The sequence below is a fragment of the Geotrypetes seraphini genome, chromosome 17, assembly GCF_902459505.1.
Source record: "Geotrypetes seraphini chromosome 17, aGeoSer1.1, whole genome shotgun sequence".
Classification (NCBI taxonomy): Eukaryota; Metazoa; Chordata; class Amphibia; order Gymnophiona; family Dermophiidae; genus Geotrypetes; species Geotrypetes seraphini.
The window spans coordinates 16,549,250-16,568,629 of NC_047100.1; the positions used below are offsets into that span (position 1 = coordinate 16,549,250).

A 19,380-nucleotide genomic window follows, 5' to 3' on the forward strand; every position below is an offset into this window, starting at 1 on the left:
TTTCTGGATGCTTTAGATTATGCTCAGCCACCTAAGGAACTCCTCAGGCTCCCTATTCATGACATTCTACGGGAGACCTTTTACAAAACTTGGAAAGGCCACTTACCATTCCAGTGGCTCCTCATAAGTTGGACTCTTTGTATAGGGTAATCCTATTTGAGGTTTTGATAAAGCCCAGCTTCCTCATGAGTCTCTCCTTGTTGAACTTACCTTAAAGAAATCCTCGGGGACTAGTGTGTATGCCTCTGTCCCTCCTGGCAGAGAGGGCAAGACCATGGACCAGTTTGGCAAGAGACTCTTCCAAAATGCTATGATAGCCAACTGGTCTGGTAACTACACGTTTCATTTCTTTCTCTACATGAAACAGCTCATGAAGCAAGTCTCTACGTTCCAAAAATACCTACTAGAACGTAAGCTTCCTGATTTTCAACTCTTCATGGCTGACCTGCTGCGGCTTCGTAAGTATATGGTTCGTTCCATTTATGACACTTTTGAATTCACTTCCCGGGCAGTAGCAATGTCAGTTGCCATGAGACGTCTAGCCTGGATTTGAGTCTCTGAACTGGACGTTAATCATCAGGACAGGTTGGCCAATGCTCCTTGCCTAGGGGACGAACTTTTTGGTGACTCTACTGATACTACTACCCAGAAATTGTCCACGCATGAAACCCAATGGGACATTCTGGTGAAACCCAAAAAGAAACCTCTTCCTGCTCGTCCTTTCAAGCCACAATTTTCCTATCAAAGAAGATTTGCTCCAAAATCCACAGTTCCTGTTCCACCTCAACCAAGGAGACAGAGAAAGCAACAGCCTGCTACTCAGAAGGCTCCTCAGCCTTTTTGGCATGTTCCTTCAGAACATAGCCAACGTCACCATTCTACAACCTTTGCCTCAGCCCATTGGAGGCCATCTTTTTACATAGCTCGCTGGGAGCTCATCACATCAGATCTTTGGATCCTCAACATCATTCGTCAGGGTTATACTCTCAATTTCCACACCCTTCCTCCAGACCATCCTCTGAGTCTGCTTTGGACCCTGCGCAGTCATCCCTTCTTCAGGAGGTACAATCCCTTCTCCTGCTGAAAGCTATCGAGGAAGTTCTTCCCTCTCAGCAGCGGCAAGGATTCTACTCCTGTTACTTCTTAGTTCCCAAGAAGACCGGAGGACTGAGACCCATCCTGGATCTCAGAACTCTCAATAAATTTCTACTCAAAAGAGAAATTCAGGATGTTATCTCTCACCCTGCTTTATCTTCTCCTCAATCAGAATGACTGGCTATGTTCTCTGGACCTCAAGGAAGCCTACACACATATTCCAATTCATCCGGCTTCCAGAAAGTACCTCCGGATTCAAATCAGTCCATGCCATTACCAGAACAAGGTTCTTCCCTTCGGCCTGGCATCTTCTCCCAGAGTCTTCACAAAGTGCCTGATAGTGGTGGCCACATCTCTCCGTTCGAACAGCCTTCAAGTCTTTCCTTATCTGGACGACTGGTTGATCAAGGCTCTGTCGTCTCAGAAAGTGGTCCAAGCAATATCTCAGACCATTTCTTTTCTTCCAATCCTGGGATTCGAAGTCAACTTCCCCAAATCACATTTCATTCCGACTCAATGTCTGCAGTTCATTGGGGCAATCCTAGACACCACCCTCATGAGAGCCTTTCTTCCTCCAGATCACCTTCAAGCTCTCATACGTCTGTGTCAGCAACTGCTTCCTCTTCAGTCCATCTCGGCCAGACACATGATGGTTCTTCTAGGCCACATGGCTTCCGCTGTCCATCTGACACCACTGGCAAGGCTACATCTTCGCACTCCTCAGTGGACCTGAGTCTCTCAATGGTCTCAAGTGACCAATCACCTCTCACAACATATATCTGTGACATCATCTCTTCTGCAGTTGCTTCAATGGTGGATGACCTCCTCCAATCTATCCAGAGGTCTCCTTTTCCATTTAACCCATCACAAGGTCATCACGACAGACGCATCCCCTTATGCCTGGGGGGCTCATATGGACGATCTTCAGACTTGGGGTCTTTGGACCGCCAGGGAACGAAAATTTCACATCAATCTCCTGGAACTCAGAATAATGTTTTATGCCCTCAGAGTTTTGTTTAAATTTGCTTGTATTTGTTATAAATCAATCTTTGGCATGTCTCCAGGCTACCTTGTCTTCCATTTTTCTTTGAACCATTCAACTAAGTTTACACGTAGAGTTCATTTGTTCACATACCCTTCTGTTAAATTATGTTGTTATAAGAGGTTTCTTGAGAGAACCCTCTCTTTTCAGGCTGCTAAATTGAATGTTTGGTTTGGAAAAATTATGCTAGGAGCTTCTTATTTCTATTTTAGATAATTATTGAAGACACAATTATTTGATAAATTTGTATCCTAATGCACTTTATTGTCTTTTAAAATATTATGTATTTTTATGCTTTACTATCTGATGTATTTCAACTTTGAAATGTATTTTTCGCTGCATGTTCAGCTTTACTTGTGAACTTCCTAGAGCCATTTCTGGTCTGGCGGTATATTAAAAACTAGTATTTAAGCCTGTTACATTAACGGGTGCTAAAATATATGTCTGTCTGTCTTTCTTTATTTCTGTCTCTCTTCCTCCCGCTGTCTTTCTTTCTGTCTGTCTCTCTCCCTAGCCCCCTTTGTCTGTCTGTCTGTCTTTCTGTGTCTCTCCCTGCCCCTGTGTCTTTCTTCTTTTCTTTCTGTCTCCCTCCCTCCTGCTGTCTGTCTTGCCCCTTATGCAGCAGAATTTCTCTCCCCCCTCCATTTCCCTGTGTAGCATTTCCCCCACCCCATTTCCCTGTGCAGCAGCAGCATTTCGATCCCCCCCACACTTCCCTGTGCAGCAGCAGCATTCCCTCCCCCTCCATTTGTCTGTGCAGCAGCAACAGCATTTCCTTCCCCCCACTTCCCTATATAGCAGCTGCTGCAGCATTCCCTCCCCCTCCATTTCCCTCCCCCACCCCACTTCCCTGTGCAGCAGCAACAGCATTTCCCTCCCCCCCTCTTCCCTGTACAGCAGCTGCAGCAGCATCCCCCTCCCCCTCCCCTACTTCCCTGTGCAGCAGCAGCGTTTTCCCCTACCCCCCTTTCCCTTCCCGCGGTCTGGCCGGCTCCCTTAGTCCCTTGTTGCCCCCCCCCATCATCAGAGACGCAGCAGAGCAAATCAGGGCAGTAGAAGGCCCCGAAGCAGCGTGTGTAGAGTGCTGCAGATGCTGCTGGAGTTGGCAGGTTTGTCAGGACCGCGGGAAGGGAAGGGGGCGGCAAGGGACTAAGTGAGCCGGTCAGACAGCGGGAAGGGATGGGAGGGTCAGTCCGCGATGGGAGGATCAACGGGGGTTCGGGTGCATCGAGGAGGTGTGCGATGCTTTCTGAACGGCTCCCTTAGTTGTTTTACAAAGTTTATTTTTTAGTTCAAAGTCGTCGTTGCGGTTCCTCTCTCGATCCCCGCCTGCATCGGAAGCCTTCTCCGACGCCGGTGTGGCTCGAGAGAGGAGCTGCGGCGGTGGCGGCTTTGAACTTAAAAATAAACTTTTCCGTCAAGTGTAAGACATCCGGAGCCTACAAGCCCACACACCACCTTGGGGTCTGCGAGAGAGAGATCCGTTGTAAGCGCCCATGCGCATTCCTGCCGACCACAGACCTACAGATCAGGGATCAGGGAACACGGCGGTAGGAGTGCGCATGCACGCTTAGCATTTTATTATTATAGATAAATTATTATTATTATTACACCTGACAGCTTGGTTTCTCTCGGGCTGATCTCTTCTGAATTACGTCTCTCTCAGCCTGTTCGACATATTATTGATGCCTTCAGGAAACCAGCCACTCAGCAATGTTACCAACAGAAGTGGACTGGGTTTTCCTCCTCATGTCTACTTCATCATCACAATCCCACTTCCTTTGCAGTGGAGTTGGTGTTGGATTATCTTCTTTCCCTGTCGGACTTTGGGCTTAAATCTACATCCACACAGTACATCTCAGTGCTATTACTGCTTTTCACGTACCAGTAGAGGGAAAGCCTCTTACTACTCATCCTTTGGTCTCCAGGTTCATGAAGGGGCTTTTCAATGTCAAACCACGTCTCAAGTCTCCACTTGTCGTCTGGGACCTTAATGTGGTTCTTTCCAGTTTGATGAAACCACCATTTGAACCAATGGCCACAATTCATCTCAAGTTTTCATTTGGAAAGTGGTCTTCCTTATTGCTCTCACCTCTGCCAGGAAGGTCAGTGAGTTACAAGCCTTAGTAGCAGATCCACCCTTTACAGTTTTTCATCATTCTCCAGACTGGATGGGCACTTCGGCCAATCTGTATTAAGAAATTTATTTTCCTAAAGGCCAACACTCCCACCATCCCATTTCTGTTAGCTTGGAGGTCACCCATCAGTGAGAATATGCTGCCTGCTTGTCCTGGGATAAAGCACAGTTACTTACCATAACAGGTGTTATTCAGGGACAGCAGGCAGATATTCTCATAACCCACCCTCCTCCCTGGGTTGGTTTCTTAGCTGGCTGAGGAACTGCGCGACCACGTCGGGTGGGAAGGCACTCGCGCATGCACAGTTCGGGCTATCGCGAACTTTAAAGTGGTGATGCACTTTTAAAGTGGTCTGTACCGGGGCTCTGTCACCCATATGTGAGAATATCTGCCTGCTGTCCCTGGATAACACCTGTTATAGTAAGTAACTGTGCTTTTTAAGGGTGGTACCTATGTATGTTAAATAGCTAGCATAGAAAATGACTTTAATGTGTGGGTATAGCACCTTAACTGTTAACATAGCTGATAACGAAGATAAATTAACATAACCTCAAGAGTTGTAGCTGATTACATCACAAATTGTCACTGTGCATTCTGTGCATTGTAGTGACTGTGTTAACTGCCTAGTAACTCTCTTAGCTTGGTGATGGTCCCAGAATTTTTAATGCAGGCATTTGCAGGAATTGCAGAACCTTACTGTGCTTTAGTCATAGGGGCTCAAGTGAGCTAGTAGTGGTTCTGCTAGGTTACTGACCTGGAAGCTCTCGTCACAGACTTTGGAGGCCTTTGAAAACCCTCTTTGTAGTTGTAGTGGAAGGTGAATACAGCTTTTTTGCCCTGATCTGGTACTTTTTTCTTTAAAGAGAATAGTACCACTAGATCAGCGGTCTCAAACTCGTGGGCCGCATGCGGCCCCCCCCCCCAGGTACTAATATACAGCCCGCGGTCTTGATGTGATGATCGAGAGTCGGCGCCCTTGCTGTGGTCTTTTTTCCATTCAAAACCACAAGTGGGGGCTCATCGTGCGATGCACGCCTGTGTTGGAAGCCTTCTCTCTGATGTTATTCAACTATTGAACAGGCTAATGGCAAGCTCTATTCAACATCCAACAAAAGTTTTCTTGCCATATAAAGTAGCGAAGAACTGTGCATTAATGATAACACACTGGGGATATCTTAGAATGCTACTCTGATAATTTTTGTCAGGGTAGCAGCACTCCTCACCGACTTCACCTGTACATGTGTTAACTTTATATCTCCCTTATTTTATATCGATCTCTAATTTGTATTATAGCTCATTTTAATTTAATTTAATTTAATTTTTTATGAAACTTTTTTTGTGTATATATATTCATTCTTTACATTCCACATTCATATATTTTCATGAACTATTTCTTTTAAACGTTTTAATCCTTAAAGGTCAGAAATGCACTTAGCTTTTATGTAGCATTGTTCAACTGTATATTGTACTGCCTCCCATCGAAGCGTTTCAGATCTTCTTCAGGACAGGGCTAGTACTGTCACTAAATCAAAACAGCAAACATGCTTCATATTAATGCACACTAAACCTCCGCATTTTCCACTCATAAATATTTTAAACCCACTAACCTGAAGGAATTACGATGGATGTATGAGTTGGATAGCATGCATCCTAGTGGGTTAAACGAAACGAGCGATTGGATGGTGCTGGCTGATTGAGCATATGAATGGGGTTCGCTTTACTCTGTCTTGGGTTAGAGATTTGGATTCGGGCTCAGTTTGGATGTTGAGCCCTTTAATTAAAGATGTAGAGTGAGATGATGATTTGGGGTTGGCTTGCTAGCCTAGTGACGCCAGGGGGGAGGAGTATAAAAAGTTTGTGAAGGACGCCGAGGCCATATTTAACTGCTACAATGGTCGCGAGATGAATGGAAAGGAGAAACCTATCAGGTTAGTGGGTTTGAACTATTTATGAATGATGGAAAATGCGGAGGTTTGGTGTGCATTAATATGAACAACTAAATGTATCAAGGGATACAATCGTAATTTACAGTGCATTAATATGAAGCATGTTTGCTGTTTTGATTTAGTGACAGTACTAGCCCCGTCCTGAAGAAGATCTGAAACGCGTCGATGGGAGGCAGTATAATATACAGTTGAACAATGCTACATGAAAGCTAAGTGCATTTCTGACCTTTAAGGATTAAAACGTTTAAAAGAAATAGTTCATGAAGATATATGAATGTGGAATGTAAAGAATGAATATATATACACAAAAAAAGTTTCATAAAAAGCTTCATAAAAAAATAAAACTAAATTAAAATGAGCTATAATACAAATTAGAGATCTATATAAAATAAGGGAGATATAAAGTTAACACACGTACAGGTGAAGTTGGTGAGGAGTGCTGCTACCCTGACATAAAAATTATCAGAGTAGCGTTCTGAGATATCCCCAGTGTGTTATCATTAATATGCAGTTCTTCGCTACTTTATATGGCAAGAAAACTTTTGTTGGATGTTCTTTCTGATGTGACATCAGAGAGGCTTCCGACACAGGCGCAGATCATGCGAGGAGCCGCCACCTGCAGCTTGGAATGGAAAAAAGACAGCAGCAATAGAGCCGACTCTCGATCATCGCGTCCAGGGAGGGAGGAGGAAGAGAAATGCTGCTGCACGAGGGGGGGATGCTGCAGCACAGGGAAGGGGGAAGAGAAATGCTGCAGCAGCACAGGGAAGGGGGGAGGGAAATGCTGCTGCTGCTGCTGCACTCAATTGGGGAGAGAGAGGGAAGGAGGGAGAAAGAAGACAAGGGAATGGAGAGGAACGAGAGATGCCAAGTCTGAGGAAAGGAAAGAAGGAGATACCAGACTATAAAGGGGTAGGGAGAGATGCCAGGGTATGGGGGGGAGGGAAGGAGACAGATGCCAGACCAGGAAGGAAGGAGGAAGGAGAGAGATGGCAGACCGTGGAAATAGGGAGGGAAGGAAGGTAAGACATGGAAAAATAGATTTTGAGAAGAAAGCAGAAACATGGAAAAATTGAATGTTAAGTTAATGCCAAAGATGGATGTAAGGCAGAAAGTGAAGATGGAGAGAAAAACATTCATAGGACAAGAAGGCCCTGGAAACATAGTTAAAAGCACAGAAAAATAAAGTCACCAGACAACAAAGGTAGGGAAAATAATTTTATTTTCAATATAGTGATTGAAATGTGTCAGTTTTGAGAAAGGAAAGATTTTAACCTTTAACTGTGAGGGCCGCAGAAAAAATAGGGTACTTGGAGGGCCGCAGAAAAGATAATTAGTGTCTTATTAAAGAAATGCAGCACAACCAAAGGAAAATGGAGAGACCCAATGATCCACAGTGAAAACAATCCACTGATGAAAAACAAAAACTGTGGATACAGATGTTCTGGAGATAATTTATTAAACACTGACATATAAAACCATGAAAATTTAACAGTTAAAGGAAAAATTTATAAATTATAAAGAATTTTACCTCTTGCAAAATTGTCATTTCTTTAATAAGTCGACATTTTTCCTGCAGCCCTCCAAGTACTTACAAATCCAAAATGTGGCCCTGCAAAAGGTTTGAGTTTGAAACCACCACACTAGATCATGCTCTGAAAAATATTTACCTTGATAATTTACTAATGTCATTAACTTTGTAGGAAAGTGTATGATTTCGTTTTGTTTCTATATATAATTGGCCTGTTTTTTGCTACCAGTAAACTGAAATGAAAAGTTTTTTTCTATCCTCTTTGAACCTTCATTTCCTGCCTCAAGATGGCTCATACTTGTTGAAGAGTTATCTTGATTAGTTTTGCATAACTTATACAGTTGTCTGTATTGTTCTTTGTAGATTTGTGACTCTGTTGGATTGGCTAAACAGATAGCCCTTCATGCAGAATTGGTAAGAGCATAAAAGGAAAACATTTCTGTCATTTATTGGTACCTTAGGGACACATCCCTGATCCTTCATAATAGTATTTTTACTTTTGGCAGAATTCTGCACATGTGAGATAGTGGTTTACATAAATAATCGAGCCAAAGACAGTGCAGGAGGAGAAAGTGACCCGCTGTGCAGCTGTTCACTTCCTCTACTGCCCATGTCTGTATTGAATTTTGCACAGCATGTGCAGAATTCTGCTATATCCTGAGGGGTATATTTTAAAGGCAGCTTTATGCCTTTTTCTCTACATATTTCTTACATTATTTTTTGAAGAACCATGTAGATGCTTATCTTGAAAATGCTGGATTAAAAATAACATCTTGTAAGAGATAAAACTAATGTACACTATTGTTGGTTTGAATGTATCAAAAAGCTTGGATGTCAGTAGCTCAGGAACAATTCATTCAGGCATAGGGTGGTGACACAGTCACTATCTCTCCAGGATCTGTAATTTCTCTTTTGCCCTTCTTGGATTCAGAATAGAGAGTTGCGCGGGGACAGAAATCCCACCCGTCCCCAAAAAATCCCACCCGTCCCCATGAGGAATCCCTCTGTCCCCACCCATCCCCGCGAGGAATCCCCTCCGTCCTCGCCCATCCCTATAAACTTCAGAAATACCGTATTTGCCGGCGTATAAGACGACTTTTCAGTACCTTAAAATCCTCCCCAAAGTCGGGGGTTGTCTTATACGCCGGGTACTGTTTACATGCCCTTACTTTACATGCCCTAACATCTCCTTCCTTACCTCCTTACGGTGCTTACGGTACTAGTAAACCTGCCGGGACATCAGCGGGGCCATGGCGGGACATCAGTGTGACAAGGGTGCCAGCTCCTTCATCCTGCGCAGCGGGAAGCAGCGGCGCTCTGGCCCCACCCCTTTAATCTTTACTACGTCTCTCGCACATGCGGCCGTGTGTGGAGTCTAGCCCTTAAGGAAGTTGCGGGGGCGAACAGGAGGCTTTTGAAGGCTTTTAAAGGGAAACTGTCATGCCAGCAAACTTGCTAGGGACTTGCCCGGCACTTGCTCTCTCCCTCTATGTGTTATCTTCCTTCTATCATTGACAGTTTCAGTTTGGTTAACAGTTTAGAAAACAAATAGCATGGCAGCTCCCATGGGTTTATTGTTCTATTCAGCTTTAGTGAATTAATTAAAATTGTTGAAATAAATTCTGATGTTCTTTTAAGTTTTATTTGTTGTGCAGAAGGTGTGCGGAAGAAGGGGTAGTCTTATATGGCGAGTATATAACAAACTCTATATTTTAACTGTAAAAGTTGGGGGGTCGTCTTATACGCCCAGTCGTCTTATACGCCGGCAAATACGGTAGTTATTTCATTTAATTATGCTACTGAATTAAAGGCTCTGGTAGAGACCCATTTACAAATAAGCAAAGACACTTTATTAATTTGGAAATATTAATTGGGAAGAATACATACTTTGTAAACGGGTTTCTACCAGAGCCTCTAATGTAAATATAAAATATAAATACTCAGCTGATGAGAACCCCCAAGCTGTCAGCTGAGGACTTCCTTTGCAGTTGGCCATGGGTCCCTTTTGCCAAGTTTGGCAGGCAGCAGTAGCGTCCCTGAGTCACAGATGCTGGCACCTCAGTAGCTCATGGATGCTACCAGTGATTGCTGTGCTTGGTGGAGGGGAGTTCTGGCCATCTCTAGAGGAGGTTCTCTGCTGGCAGTGCTTGGGGATCCCCACCAGCCACAGCAAGGGTCAGCAAGTACTTCAACACTGTAGAAATAAACCAGAAATGCATTTCCTTTTCTTTTGAACGCAATACAAAGACATCTGCTATTTACATTTCTCAAAGCTAACATATTTTAATCAATAAATTCCGTTTTTTACCTTTATTGTCTGGAGACTTATTTTTCCATAAAGTTGGTCCCAGTTTCTATTTTCCGCTTTCCCATCTTCTGTTGCTGTCCATTGGTTCCTCCTACCATGGTCCAGCATTTATCTCTCATCCCCAGGACCATGTACAGTATCTTTCGCCCCTGCCCACCAGCCCCATGCCCAACATTTCTCCTTCTATCACCCCTCTCCCATGCATCCCTTTCAATCTGTCCCACTGTTCCCTTTCTACCACAACATTTCTCCCTCTCATCTTTCTCTTCCCTATCATCTGTACCTCATTCCCTCCCTATGACCAAATAGAGCAGGACAAAAAGTTATTTATGATGTCAAATGTGACTAGGACAAGAGGTCTAATCTAATCTAAACCTTGTATACCGCATGATCTCTACATTCGTAAAGCTCGACACGGTTAACAAGAGTTAGGGTAGAAAGGAACTCCAGAGGGGGCAAAAAGAGGAGAAAAGATTTAGAGGACTAAAATGATCAGAGAGGGAGGAGGAGTTACGTTTTTGAGAATAACCAGGTTTTCAGATGTTTACGGAAGAGTTGGAGAGAGCTCTGAATCCTGAGAGGGGAGGTAAGTTGTTCCAGAGCTCAGTGAATCTTAAAGAGAGAGAGGAACCGAGTTTTCCTACAAGGGAAACGCCTTTTAGCGAGGGAAAGGAAAGTTTCATTTTTTGGGTGGATCTGGTGGAATTGGGGTTGGAGGAGTTCCAAGCGAGAGGGATGAGGGGAGGGAGGATGCCGTGTAGGATCTTGAAAGTGAGGCAGGCACATTTGAAGTGGACTCTGGAGATTATCGGCAGCCAGTGGAGCTTGGACAGAAGCGGTGAGACATGGTTGAATTTGCTTTTTGCAAAAATAAGCTTGGCAGCGGTATTCTGAATCCGCTGGAGTCTTTGAAGGTTTTTCTTTGTTAGGCTTAGGTAGATAGAGTTGCAGTAATCCAGTCTGGCAAGGATGATGGATTGTACTAGGACGGCAAAGTGTTTTTGATGGAAGCAGGATCTCACTTTCCGTAGCATGTGGAGGTTGAAGAAACATTTTTTTACTAGGGAGTTGAGGTGATCGTTGAGGGAAAGTGTAGAGTCAATTATGACTCCCAGAACTTTACTTGAATATTCCAGATGTAAAGTGGGGCCCGAGGACAGTGAGATGGAGGTGGGCAGTTGGTCCAGTTTTGGGCCGAGCCAGAGAAGTTTTGTTTTAGGTTCGTTCAGTTTCATCTGCACAGTGTGAGCCCAGGACTGAAGCTGAGGGGGGACAAGCCCAGGACAAATGCCAGAAAGTTCTGCTTCACACAGCGAGAGGTGGACACCTGGAACGCTCTCCCGGTGGAGATTGCTGCGGAAACCACCATTCTAGGATTTAAGGGCAAGTTAGATGCACATCTCCTCGAAAGGCCCATAGAGGGATACGGGTGACTAAGTTTTCACCAGGTTACACCTGGGTGGGCCTCCTTGTGAGCGGATCACCGGACTTGATGGACCCAGGGTCTGTTCCGGAGATGGCAGTTCTTATGTTCTTCCATTCCCCATGTACACGACCATTTCTCTTTCCCTCTCACTGACACACCCACACCCTATTCTCCCTTTCCATTCCCTACCCCATTTCAATATCTCTTTCCCTCCATTCCTCCATTCTCTCTCCCAAGTTCATGCCTTGTGTCCAAAAACGCACTCCCTCCCCACTTTTGTGTCTCGCGTTTTCCTCCCACGTTCGACCCCCTTCTGTTCCGCATTTGCCTCCCACGTTCAACCCCCTTCTGTCCTGCGTTTGCCTCCGACGTTTGTGTCCAGCCCTCATCTTCCAGCAAATTACTTTTCAGCAACTTTCTCTGAGAGGTAGCTCAAGCCACAAGGCTCATCTTCTATTTCCTGCCTGCCCTGCAGCACGTAGCCGACTGGAAGTCTTCCCCCGTGGTCAGCGCTGATGTCAGAGGGAAGGCTTTGCGTCAGTCACGTGCAGCGTGCAGGGCTCGTTGCCCTACATGCTGGCACGTAACTGACGCAAAGCCCTCCCTCCAACGTTAGCACTGACATTGGGGAAGACTTCCGGTCGGCTCTGTGTGCTGCTGCAGGGCAGGTAGGAAAAGAAGATGAGCCTCACGGCTCGAATTGCATCCAACCCCGTGGGATCCCCGAGACCACGAGGGGGCATCCCCACGGGATCCCCGTGACCCGAAGGGGAACCCTCGTGGGATTCCCGTCGCCCCCGTGCAGCTCTCTAATTCAGAATCCCAGAAGAGCCATTTTACTACCACTACAACTTCAATCCTGAACTATTGTAGATAATTTCAAAGAACCTTAGTCACTATTAGGGCAACTCTTTCTCTAAGAGGAACTTGTAAACCATAATACCTTCCAGCCCATCCCTATGTCCTACAAGGACCTCCTTCATATGAGACTATTTCCTATTCAGTACAAGAGAAAGGCAAGAACTAGCCTTACTGGGTCAAACCAAAGGTCTATCAAGTGCAGTAGCCCGTTCTCACGGTGGCCAATCCAGGTCACTAATACCTGGCCAAAACCCAAGGAGTAGCAATATTATCCCAGGACAAGCAGGCAGCATATTCTCGTATGTGGGTGACGTCATCCACAGAGCCCCGATACGGACAGGATCACAAGCAGACTTGCTTATAAAACTTTTAGAAAGTTTGCAACTGCTGCACCGCGCATATGCGAGAGCCATCCCACCTGATGTAGGGTGCGCATCTCCTCAATCCTCGTTTCAACGCTCTGTGTTGGACTTAGTTCTACTCGTGCCTTCTCTCACCATGGCTTGTGTTTTTTTCTTTACAGGGTCGCTGTTTATTGCGCGTTTCATTTTCTAAAAAAAAAATATATATAATAATTTTTGTTTCTTTTTTCTTCATGTCACGGCAGGGCCTAACCCACGGCCTCAGCCGGCTGGCTTCAATTTAGCTGCGGCTGTTTTTCATTCTATGTCCCAGCTGGTCACAGGCTTCAAGAAGTGTAGCCAGTGCCAGCGCGTGATCTCTCTCACTGACCTATACAAGTGGTGTACAGTGTTTAAGACCTGACCATCGCCCGGAGTTTTGTGCCCACTGTGCTACACTTCAAACTCGAGCCCTTAAACGTCATCGAGTTCAGGTAGAAAAAATATTCAGCGGCCCTTACTCCGATTCCAACCCTGACCCCAGTCAAGTCTTCTACGGGGCTACCACCTTTCACCTTGACCTTAATCAAACCTTCCTCGTTTGGAATGTCCTCGTCTTTGGGGAAATCGGCTAAATCTTCCCCTGAGGAGCCATTATCTTCACTGTCTCCCTCAGGTAAGATAGCTAAGCCAACTCCTCCGGACATGCCACCCTTAGAACCGGTGGTTTTGAAGCTTCTCAAGAAACATGTCTCAAAATCGAGGCATCTTTCTTCTTCGAGGTCATCTTCCTCAGAGACTATAGCCAAACCAAATGTATCGGATTCAATGGTCTCGGTGCCGGTTTTGCAGAATATGTTGGCAACTATTCTGCATCAGGAGTTTGGTAACATGCTTGCCCAATTCACTCCTGTCTCTACTCTGCTTCCTGCAGTCTAGCCTGAGCACTCAGCAGTATTACAAGGAGTTGAGTCCTTGGCAGTGCCTCGAGCTCAACTTGGTCATTCAATACAAGGAGTCGAGTCCTTAAGAGTGCCTGCAGATGAATCTACACACACTTCTGTCTTTCTCTCTGTCTTTCTTTCTGTATGTCTCTCTGTGTCTCTCTCTGGCCCCCTGCCTATATTTTTCTATTGTGCCATCCCTGACTGTCTCTCCGTGGCCCCCTTCTGTCTTTCCCACCCAGAGCAAAGCTGAGTACCCCCCAGCACACCCCTCCCCCCAAAGCAGTCCCCTTTCCCTCTCCCTGACTGTCTCCGTGGCCCCCTTCTGTCTTCCCACCACAGAGCAAAGCTGTCTGTCCCCCAGCACACCCCTCCCCCCAAAGCAGCCCCCTTTCCCCGCATGTCTCTCTGTGGCCCCCTTCTGTCTTCCCCCCCCAGAGCAAAGCTGTCTGCCCCCAGCACACCCCTCCCCCCAAAGCAGTCCCCTTTCCCACTCTCTGACTGTCTCTCCGTGGCCCCCTTCTGTCTTCCCCCCCAAAGCAGACCCCTTTCACCTGCAGTACCATCACGACCCCCCTCCAGCCGTTCCTAAACCGCCACTCAAATTCCTCCAGCACCGACAGCTGTCTAAGCCGGCGCACACGCCTCAAGCCACCGCTCCGCCACCGTTGTAAGTTGCCCCGCACGCCTCATCAAGCCACCAAATACAGCCACGGAGGGACACAGCACGAATCAGGTAGCACATCCTCCTAAGTGCGCATGCGCGCTTAGAAGATTATTATAGAGCAGTGTTCTTCAACCACCGGTCCATGGACCAGTGCCGGTCCACAGAAATTTCCTGCAGGTACACAGGGCCAGCATGTGCATCAGGCCCAAAACAGTGTTCTTCAATCGCCGGTCCACAGTGCGATCAATGCGGTGTTATCTTCGAGCCAGCTCCCTCTTCCTAACTGATTCAGTGCACAAAGCCATGGGCAGTGGCACCTACAGGCATCCTGCGCCTGAACCAGAAGCCTTCTCTCTGACGTTGCAATGTCAGAGGGAAGGCTTCCAGATGAGGCACAGGACGTGTAAGGTGTAATTAGTACTATTACAAGGGCAGGGTCTGGGGTGGACATTGGGTAGAGATGGGCGGGGTCTGGCCCACAACTTAGCCCAGTGTTCTTCAACCGCTGGTCCACGGACCGATGCCGGTCCACAGAATAATTATTTTATTTCTGCCGGTCCGTAGGTGTAAAAAGGTTGATAAACACTGTTATAGAGGATCACAACAAAATGGCCCATTTAGTCAATCCAGCATTGTGTAACTAAATGCGATTTTTCCCAAATTCAAGACCAGATTCAAGAGATGAAAAAAGTTCATAATTCTATGCTGGTGAATTCAAAGTTAGGTGGTATTTCTAAGCTTTCCATAGCATGACTATGTGTATGCAAGGGGTACCTAGTATAAGCAGCTGTATCTATGTATATCCTTCAGATGTCTTTTCTAACTTTTTAAAAATATTTCTGTCCATAGGATCACAGAGCATCAGAAAAACAAAAGGAAATGGACAAAGTGAAGGAAAAACAGCAGAAAGAGCTCAATAAACAAAAACAGATTGAAAAGGTACTGTATTTATGAATGAGATAAGAACATACATAGGATGTGCCATACTGGGTCAGACCATAGAATCATAAAACCCAGCCTCCTATAAGATCGTTGTGATATTAGCCAACACAGTAACAAAATGATTGCAGAGTAAGGATAGACCTGTCCATAACTAGTTCAGATTATTCTTAGGCTACTGAAAAAGCTGAATTTATTTGTCTCGTATTGTCTGTTAGCATATCAGTAGTTTATTATTTATATGGAACCAATTTAATAAAATAGGAAAATCATAATACAAGATTTTTTTTTTTCTGTAGGACTTGGAGGAACAAAGTCGATTGATAGCTGCTTCCAGCAGACCAAACCAGATCACTGGGGATGGACAGTTTGTAATGCTTAGCAGTAGTCAATCGGAAGACAGTGATGTGGGAGAGGATGGGAAAAAGAAGAAGGAATCAGAAGCCTGAGGTTACTTATTCAAATAGAGAAAAAACAACAAAAAACAACCACCCCAAAACAGAATTTATAAGCACTTTCCAAAACAAATGGCATGAGGTATGCCCCAGAGAGAAAGTAGAGCACCTTTTCATTCATGGACAATTCCTGAACTGATAATGGCTCGTGGTCATGTTATGGATAGTATATCTAAATATAATGAATACCTGCCATCTTGGGTTTTTTTTATACCTGGCAGCATCAGCAGAAGAGGCATGCCCTTGAAGAATTGCATGGTCATCAGACTTCTCTGGAATTTGCATCTTACATACTGAACTTCCAACCAGCCATTGGAAGCAAGAAATCTTGGTCTGTTTTATAAATTACCGCTCATGGAATACTGTGCTAGAAATGGGAGTGGGCTGTAAGCTGGATTCAAAGTCAAGTTTTGCTGTGGAAAAACTTACGTCGAGAACACTAGAATATTTTCAGTTGGTAGTGATAAGGACTTAATTTAAATCTACATAGTGCGGGCTGGTGTGTGGCACTGAATTAAAATAATTTCAGGGCGGTTTGGGGAAGTATAGAAAAGGGTATATGGTACATTGCATCAATAAAACCCCCATTTTCTTGCTGCAGTATTCTACCCTAGCAGCTCTTAATAGAGGTCTGGGTGTTTTGCATCCTGTGTATAGATTTTAAAGCATTGCTAGGGCTATAGTTTGTTACAACATGCAAGAATCATTGTATTTCTATCAGGCCCCAATTTGTTTTTGAAACAACTTATTACTGTGCGATATATTTTGATGATGTTGCTTTCCATAAAACAGGTGTTTCCAAAAACTGGTATATTGGCAATGGAACCATGATTTAAAAAAAAATTCCTTGTTTGAAATTATAGATTAGAAGGACGTTTGTTTCAAATTTGTAGTAAATAATCAAGAAACTGCCAATCTAAGAGGTTATTGAAAACATTTGCCTCCCATTTAACTAAGACTATGTTTTTGAGCGTCAGAGTAACCCAGCTGAGGTAATTCAAAGTTTAAACACCACATGATTAGGATACAAAGAGCCTGACCTGTGCCCTTTTAGGAATTCCCGGTGGATGCGGATACAGACGAGTTTGCTGGCAGGTTATTGATAGTTGCTGCTGTGTTTGCATTTTGCTTTTAGCCTATATCTTGTCCACTTTTGCCTTGCTTGTACGTTCTTTTTCCATACCTCTGGTGTACTCTGTCCCCATTGGCTAGAGTGGTGTGTGCGTATATATAGCACTTCATATTTAACATCAAGTCAGATTCCATCCTGTTTCCTGGCCATGTATCCACAATGCACCTAAAAGGTCTTTTTGCATGTTGAACAAGTTCATCTGTGCTGCACAACTTTGTAGTTTTGAATTTGACTCAGTTAGATTTTATTTTCATAATACTGACCCTTTACCTATTTAATTTCTCTAGCTGCTGCTGTTCTGCCAGAATATGAGACACTGCTTCCTTTTTATGCTCTTGTGTTTGTCTTGCCCTTTGGAGTGTGACTTTGTTGGGGCTGAACTTAGGTTTTTGTATGCTTTGTTGTATGGAATGTATATCAATAGAAGTCAGATTAATTATTTTATTAAATAAATGTAAATATTTTGCACTATGTACTGTAAATAGAATGGCATAATGAACCACATTTTGTATGTTGTTACTAAGCAAATTAAGTAACATAAAATTTTAATCACAATTAATTTATAGATGTTTTCTGTTCAGTTATTTTACTTTGAAATATTTGTTAGGATTTCAATTTTAACAGCATAGATCAACTGCTAAATCAGGATTGTATGTAAAAATAATGTTAAAAACTTTGGATAAAATACTCATTAGAAGCAGGACTTTTTCCTGTAAATCAGTCTCTCAAACTGTGTGCCATGGCGTGCCCCGAAAGAGATTCGAATCCTTTATAAGTATACGCTAGAATAGAATACATGTAAGTCATGTACGCAAGAGTCTGTTACTGTTATATGAGCGTCTGTGTGCTTAAGAATATAACCGCCAGACAAGCATCATTCTTTGATGTGATTAGTCCTCGAAAACTAATGAGGGGACCATCAGGAGTAACAAGATGGCGTCTTGGTAGTAATACGCGGTGACTGCAGCTTCTGCTTAATACCTGAATTCTCTCAGCTTCACAGAGCTCACTAATATGCCTAAAAGAAGAAGTTAGGCGGTGGTAGCCCGACCGCCGAAGCCTACCTTTCCGAGACAGGGAGCGATCACCAGCTTCTTTTTGTCTTCAACTCAGGGTGTTACTGCAGAGCCGAACGTGAGGGAAGTGTCAGTGTTAGGGAGCAAAATCTCGCTCAGCCCCGTGGGACCAGCACCTCCTTTGCAGCTGGGTGAAAGGGGAATGCTGTGTGCAATGCAGACAGCGGAAGCAATGCTGTCTGTGGAGCTATCGGGTTTGCTGGCTCCCCATGACTCTACGGCCGGATTATCTTTACCAAAAGAGGCTACAGGAATTCCAGCAGTGCAAGGGGAATTACCAACTCTTCAACCCCTTGAGAGATCTGCTGAAATCACTTTGGAATCAATTTGGACTGCACTGGACTCCCTCTATAAGGTATGCCTGGGAATCTCACCACTTGTGCAAAATCAAAATATGAAAATTCAAAAGTTTGAAGAGGATTTAAAAGCCTAAGGGGAGAAAGTTAAATCCTTAGAACAATCTGTTCAAGGAGTTCAGTCTTCCTGTACTTCAATTATTCAGGACAAATTGGTGCTTTTGAGGAAAATGGAAAATGTGGAGAATTATACTAAACAGCTGAATTTTCCAAAAACATTTACAATGTCCCCAAAAGAATTGTTCTATAAATTTTTGAAAGGCATCTTTAATTAATTTAAATACCCTGAAGATAGGCTTCCTCCTCTACATAAAATATACTTTATACCTGTTTCTGTTAAAAAACCTTCTTCAGAAGTTGTTCAATCTAATGTGGATTTGTTAAGTCCTATGAACTTATCTAGAATTCTAGAGACTTCAGAAGAAGAAGTTGTAGTTCAAACAACGCTTCTAGTGACATTTGTATTTCTACAAGATAAGGAAGTGTTCTTCACCTATTTTTTAGGTTAAAAGAAGGGATGGCAAGATTTCTATATTTTCAGATGTCTCTAGAATGACAAACAAGAAGGAAAAGATTCCTAGAGTTGAAAGAAGATGTTAAAAACATTGGGGGCAAAATTTCAATTGCGTTATCCTTGTAAATGTGTGATTTGTATCAGAACACTTATGTTTTTTGTGAACCCTCCCAATTGCAGTTTTTTTTGGAAGGGAAGGGAGTGACATTGCAGAGTTCCAAATGATCCCAATTTACTGATCTGATTTAAAAATGTAGATGAGCTATTAAATTAATTTTGTTAATTTTTCAAATCCTTCTAATTTTCCATTCCCAATGGTATGTGAATTATTTCTCCCCCAAAATGAGGACTGATCAAAAGTTTGAAAGTAGTAAAATTTGAATGAGTACTCTATTTTCTTTTATATTGTAAATTGGGAAAACTTTTGCTTGTTCAATAAGTTTATTTTGTTGAAACTATGATAAATGAATAAATAAATAAATTAAAAAAAACCCAAAAAACTAACAGCAAGTAATTTTATTTTTATTTTTTATGCAATAGTTATCCTAACAAGCAACAAAACATCAAGGCTTTGTTACTGTTTGGATCTTCTTATCTTTGCAAACTCAG

The 19,380-nt window shown here is 43.8% G+C and overlaps 2 protein-coding genes across 5 annotated transcripts in view; one reads left to right on the forward strand and one right to left on the reverse strand.

Moving 5' to 3' along the window:
* The window catches only part of APPL1 (adaptor protein, phosphotyrosine interacting with PH domain and leucine zipper 1), a 110,145-nt gene extending 92,757 nt beyond the window's left edge, over positions 1-17,388 (forward strand). For 2 of the 3 annotated variants that reach the window (XM_033925882.1, XM_033925881.1), the window contains exons 20-22: positions 8,116-8,166; positions 15,149-15,238; positions 15,538-17,388. In XM_033925882.1, coding sequence (XP_033781773.1) covers positions 8,116-8,166; positions 15,149-15,238; positions 15,538-15,687 — 291 coding nt within the window. In that variant the 3' untranslated portion in view covers positions 15,688-17,388. Of the gene's footprint in view, positions 1-6,343; positions 6,933-8,115; positions 8,167-15,148; positions 15,239-15,537 lie in introns of those variants that run through there. The other variant, XM_033925883.1, reaches the window with a different exon arrangement.
* ASB14 (ankyrin repeat and SOCS box containing 14) overlaps positions 1-19,380 on the reverse strand; it is a 94,025-nt gene that overhangs the window by 27,130 nt on the left and 47,515 nt on the right. The gene's annotated exons all lie outside the window — the stretch shown is intronic.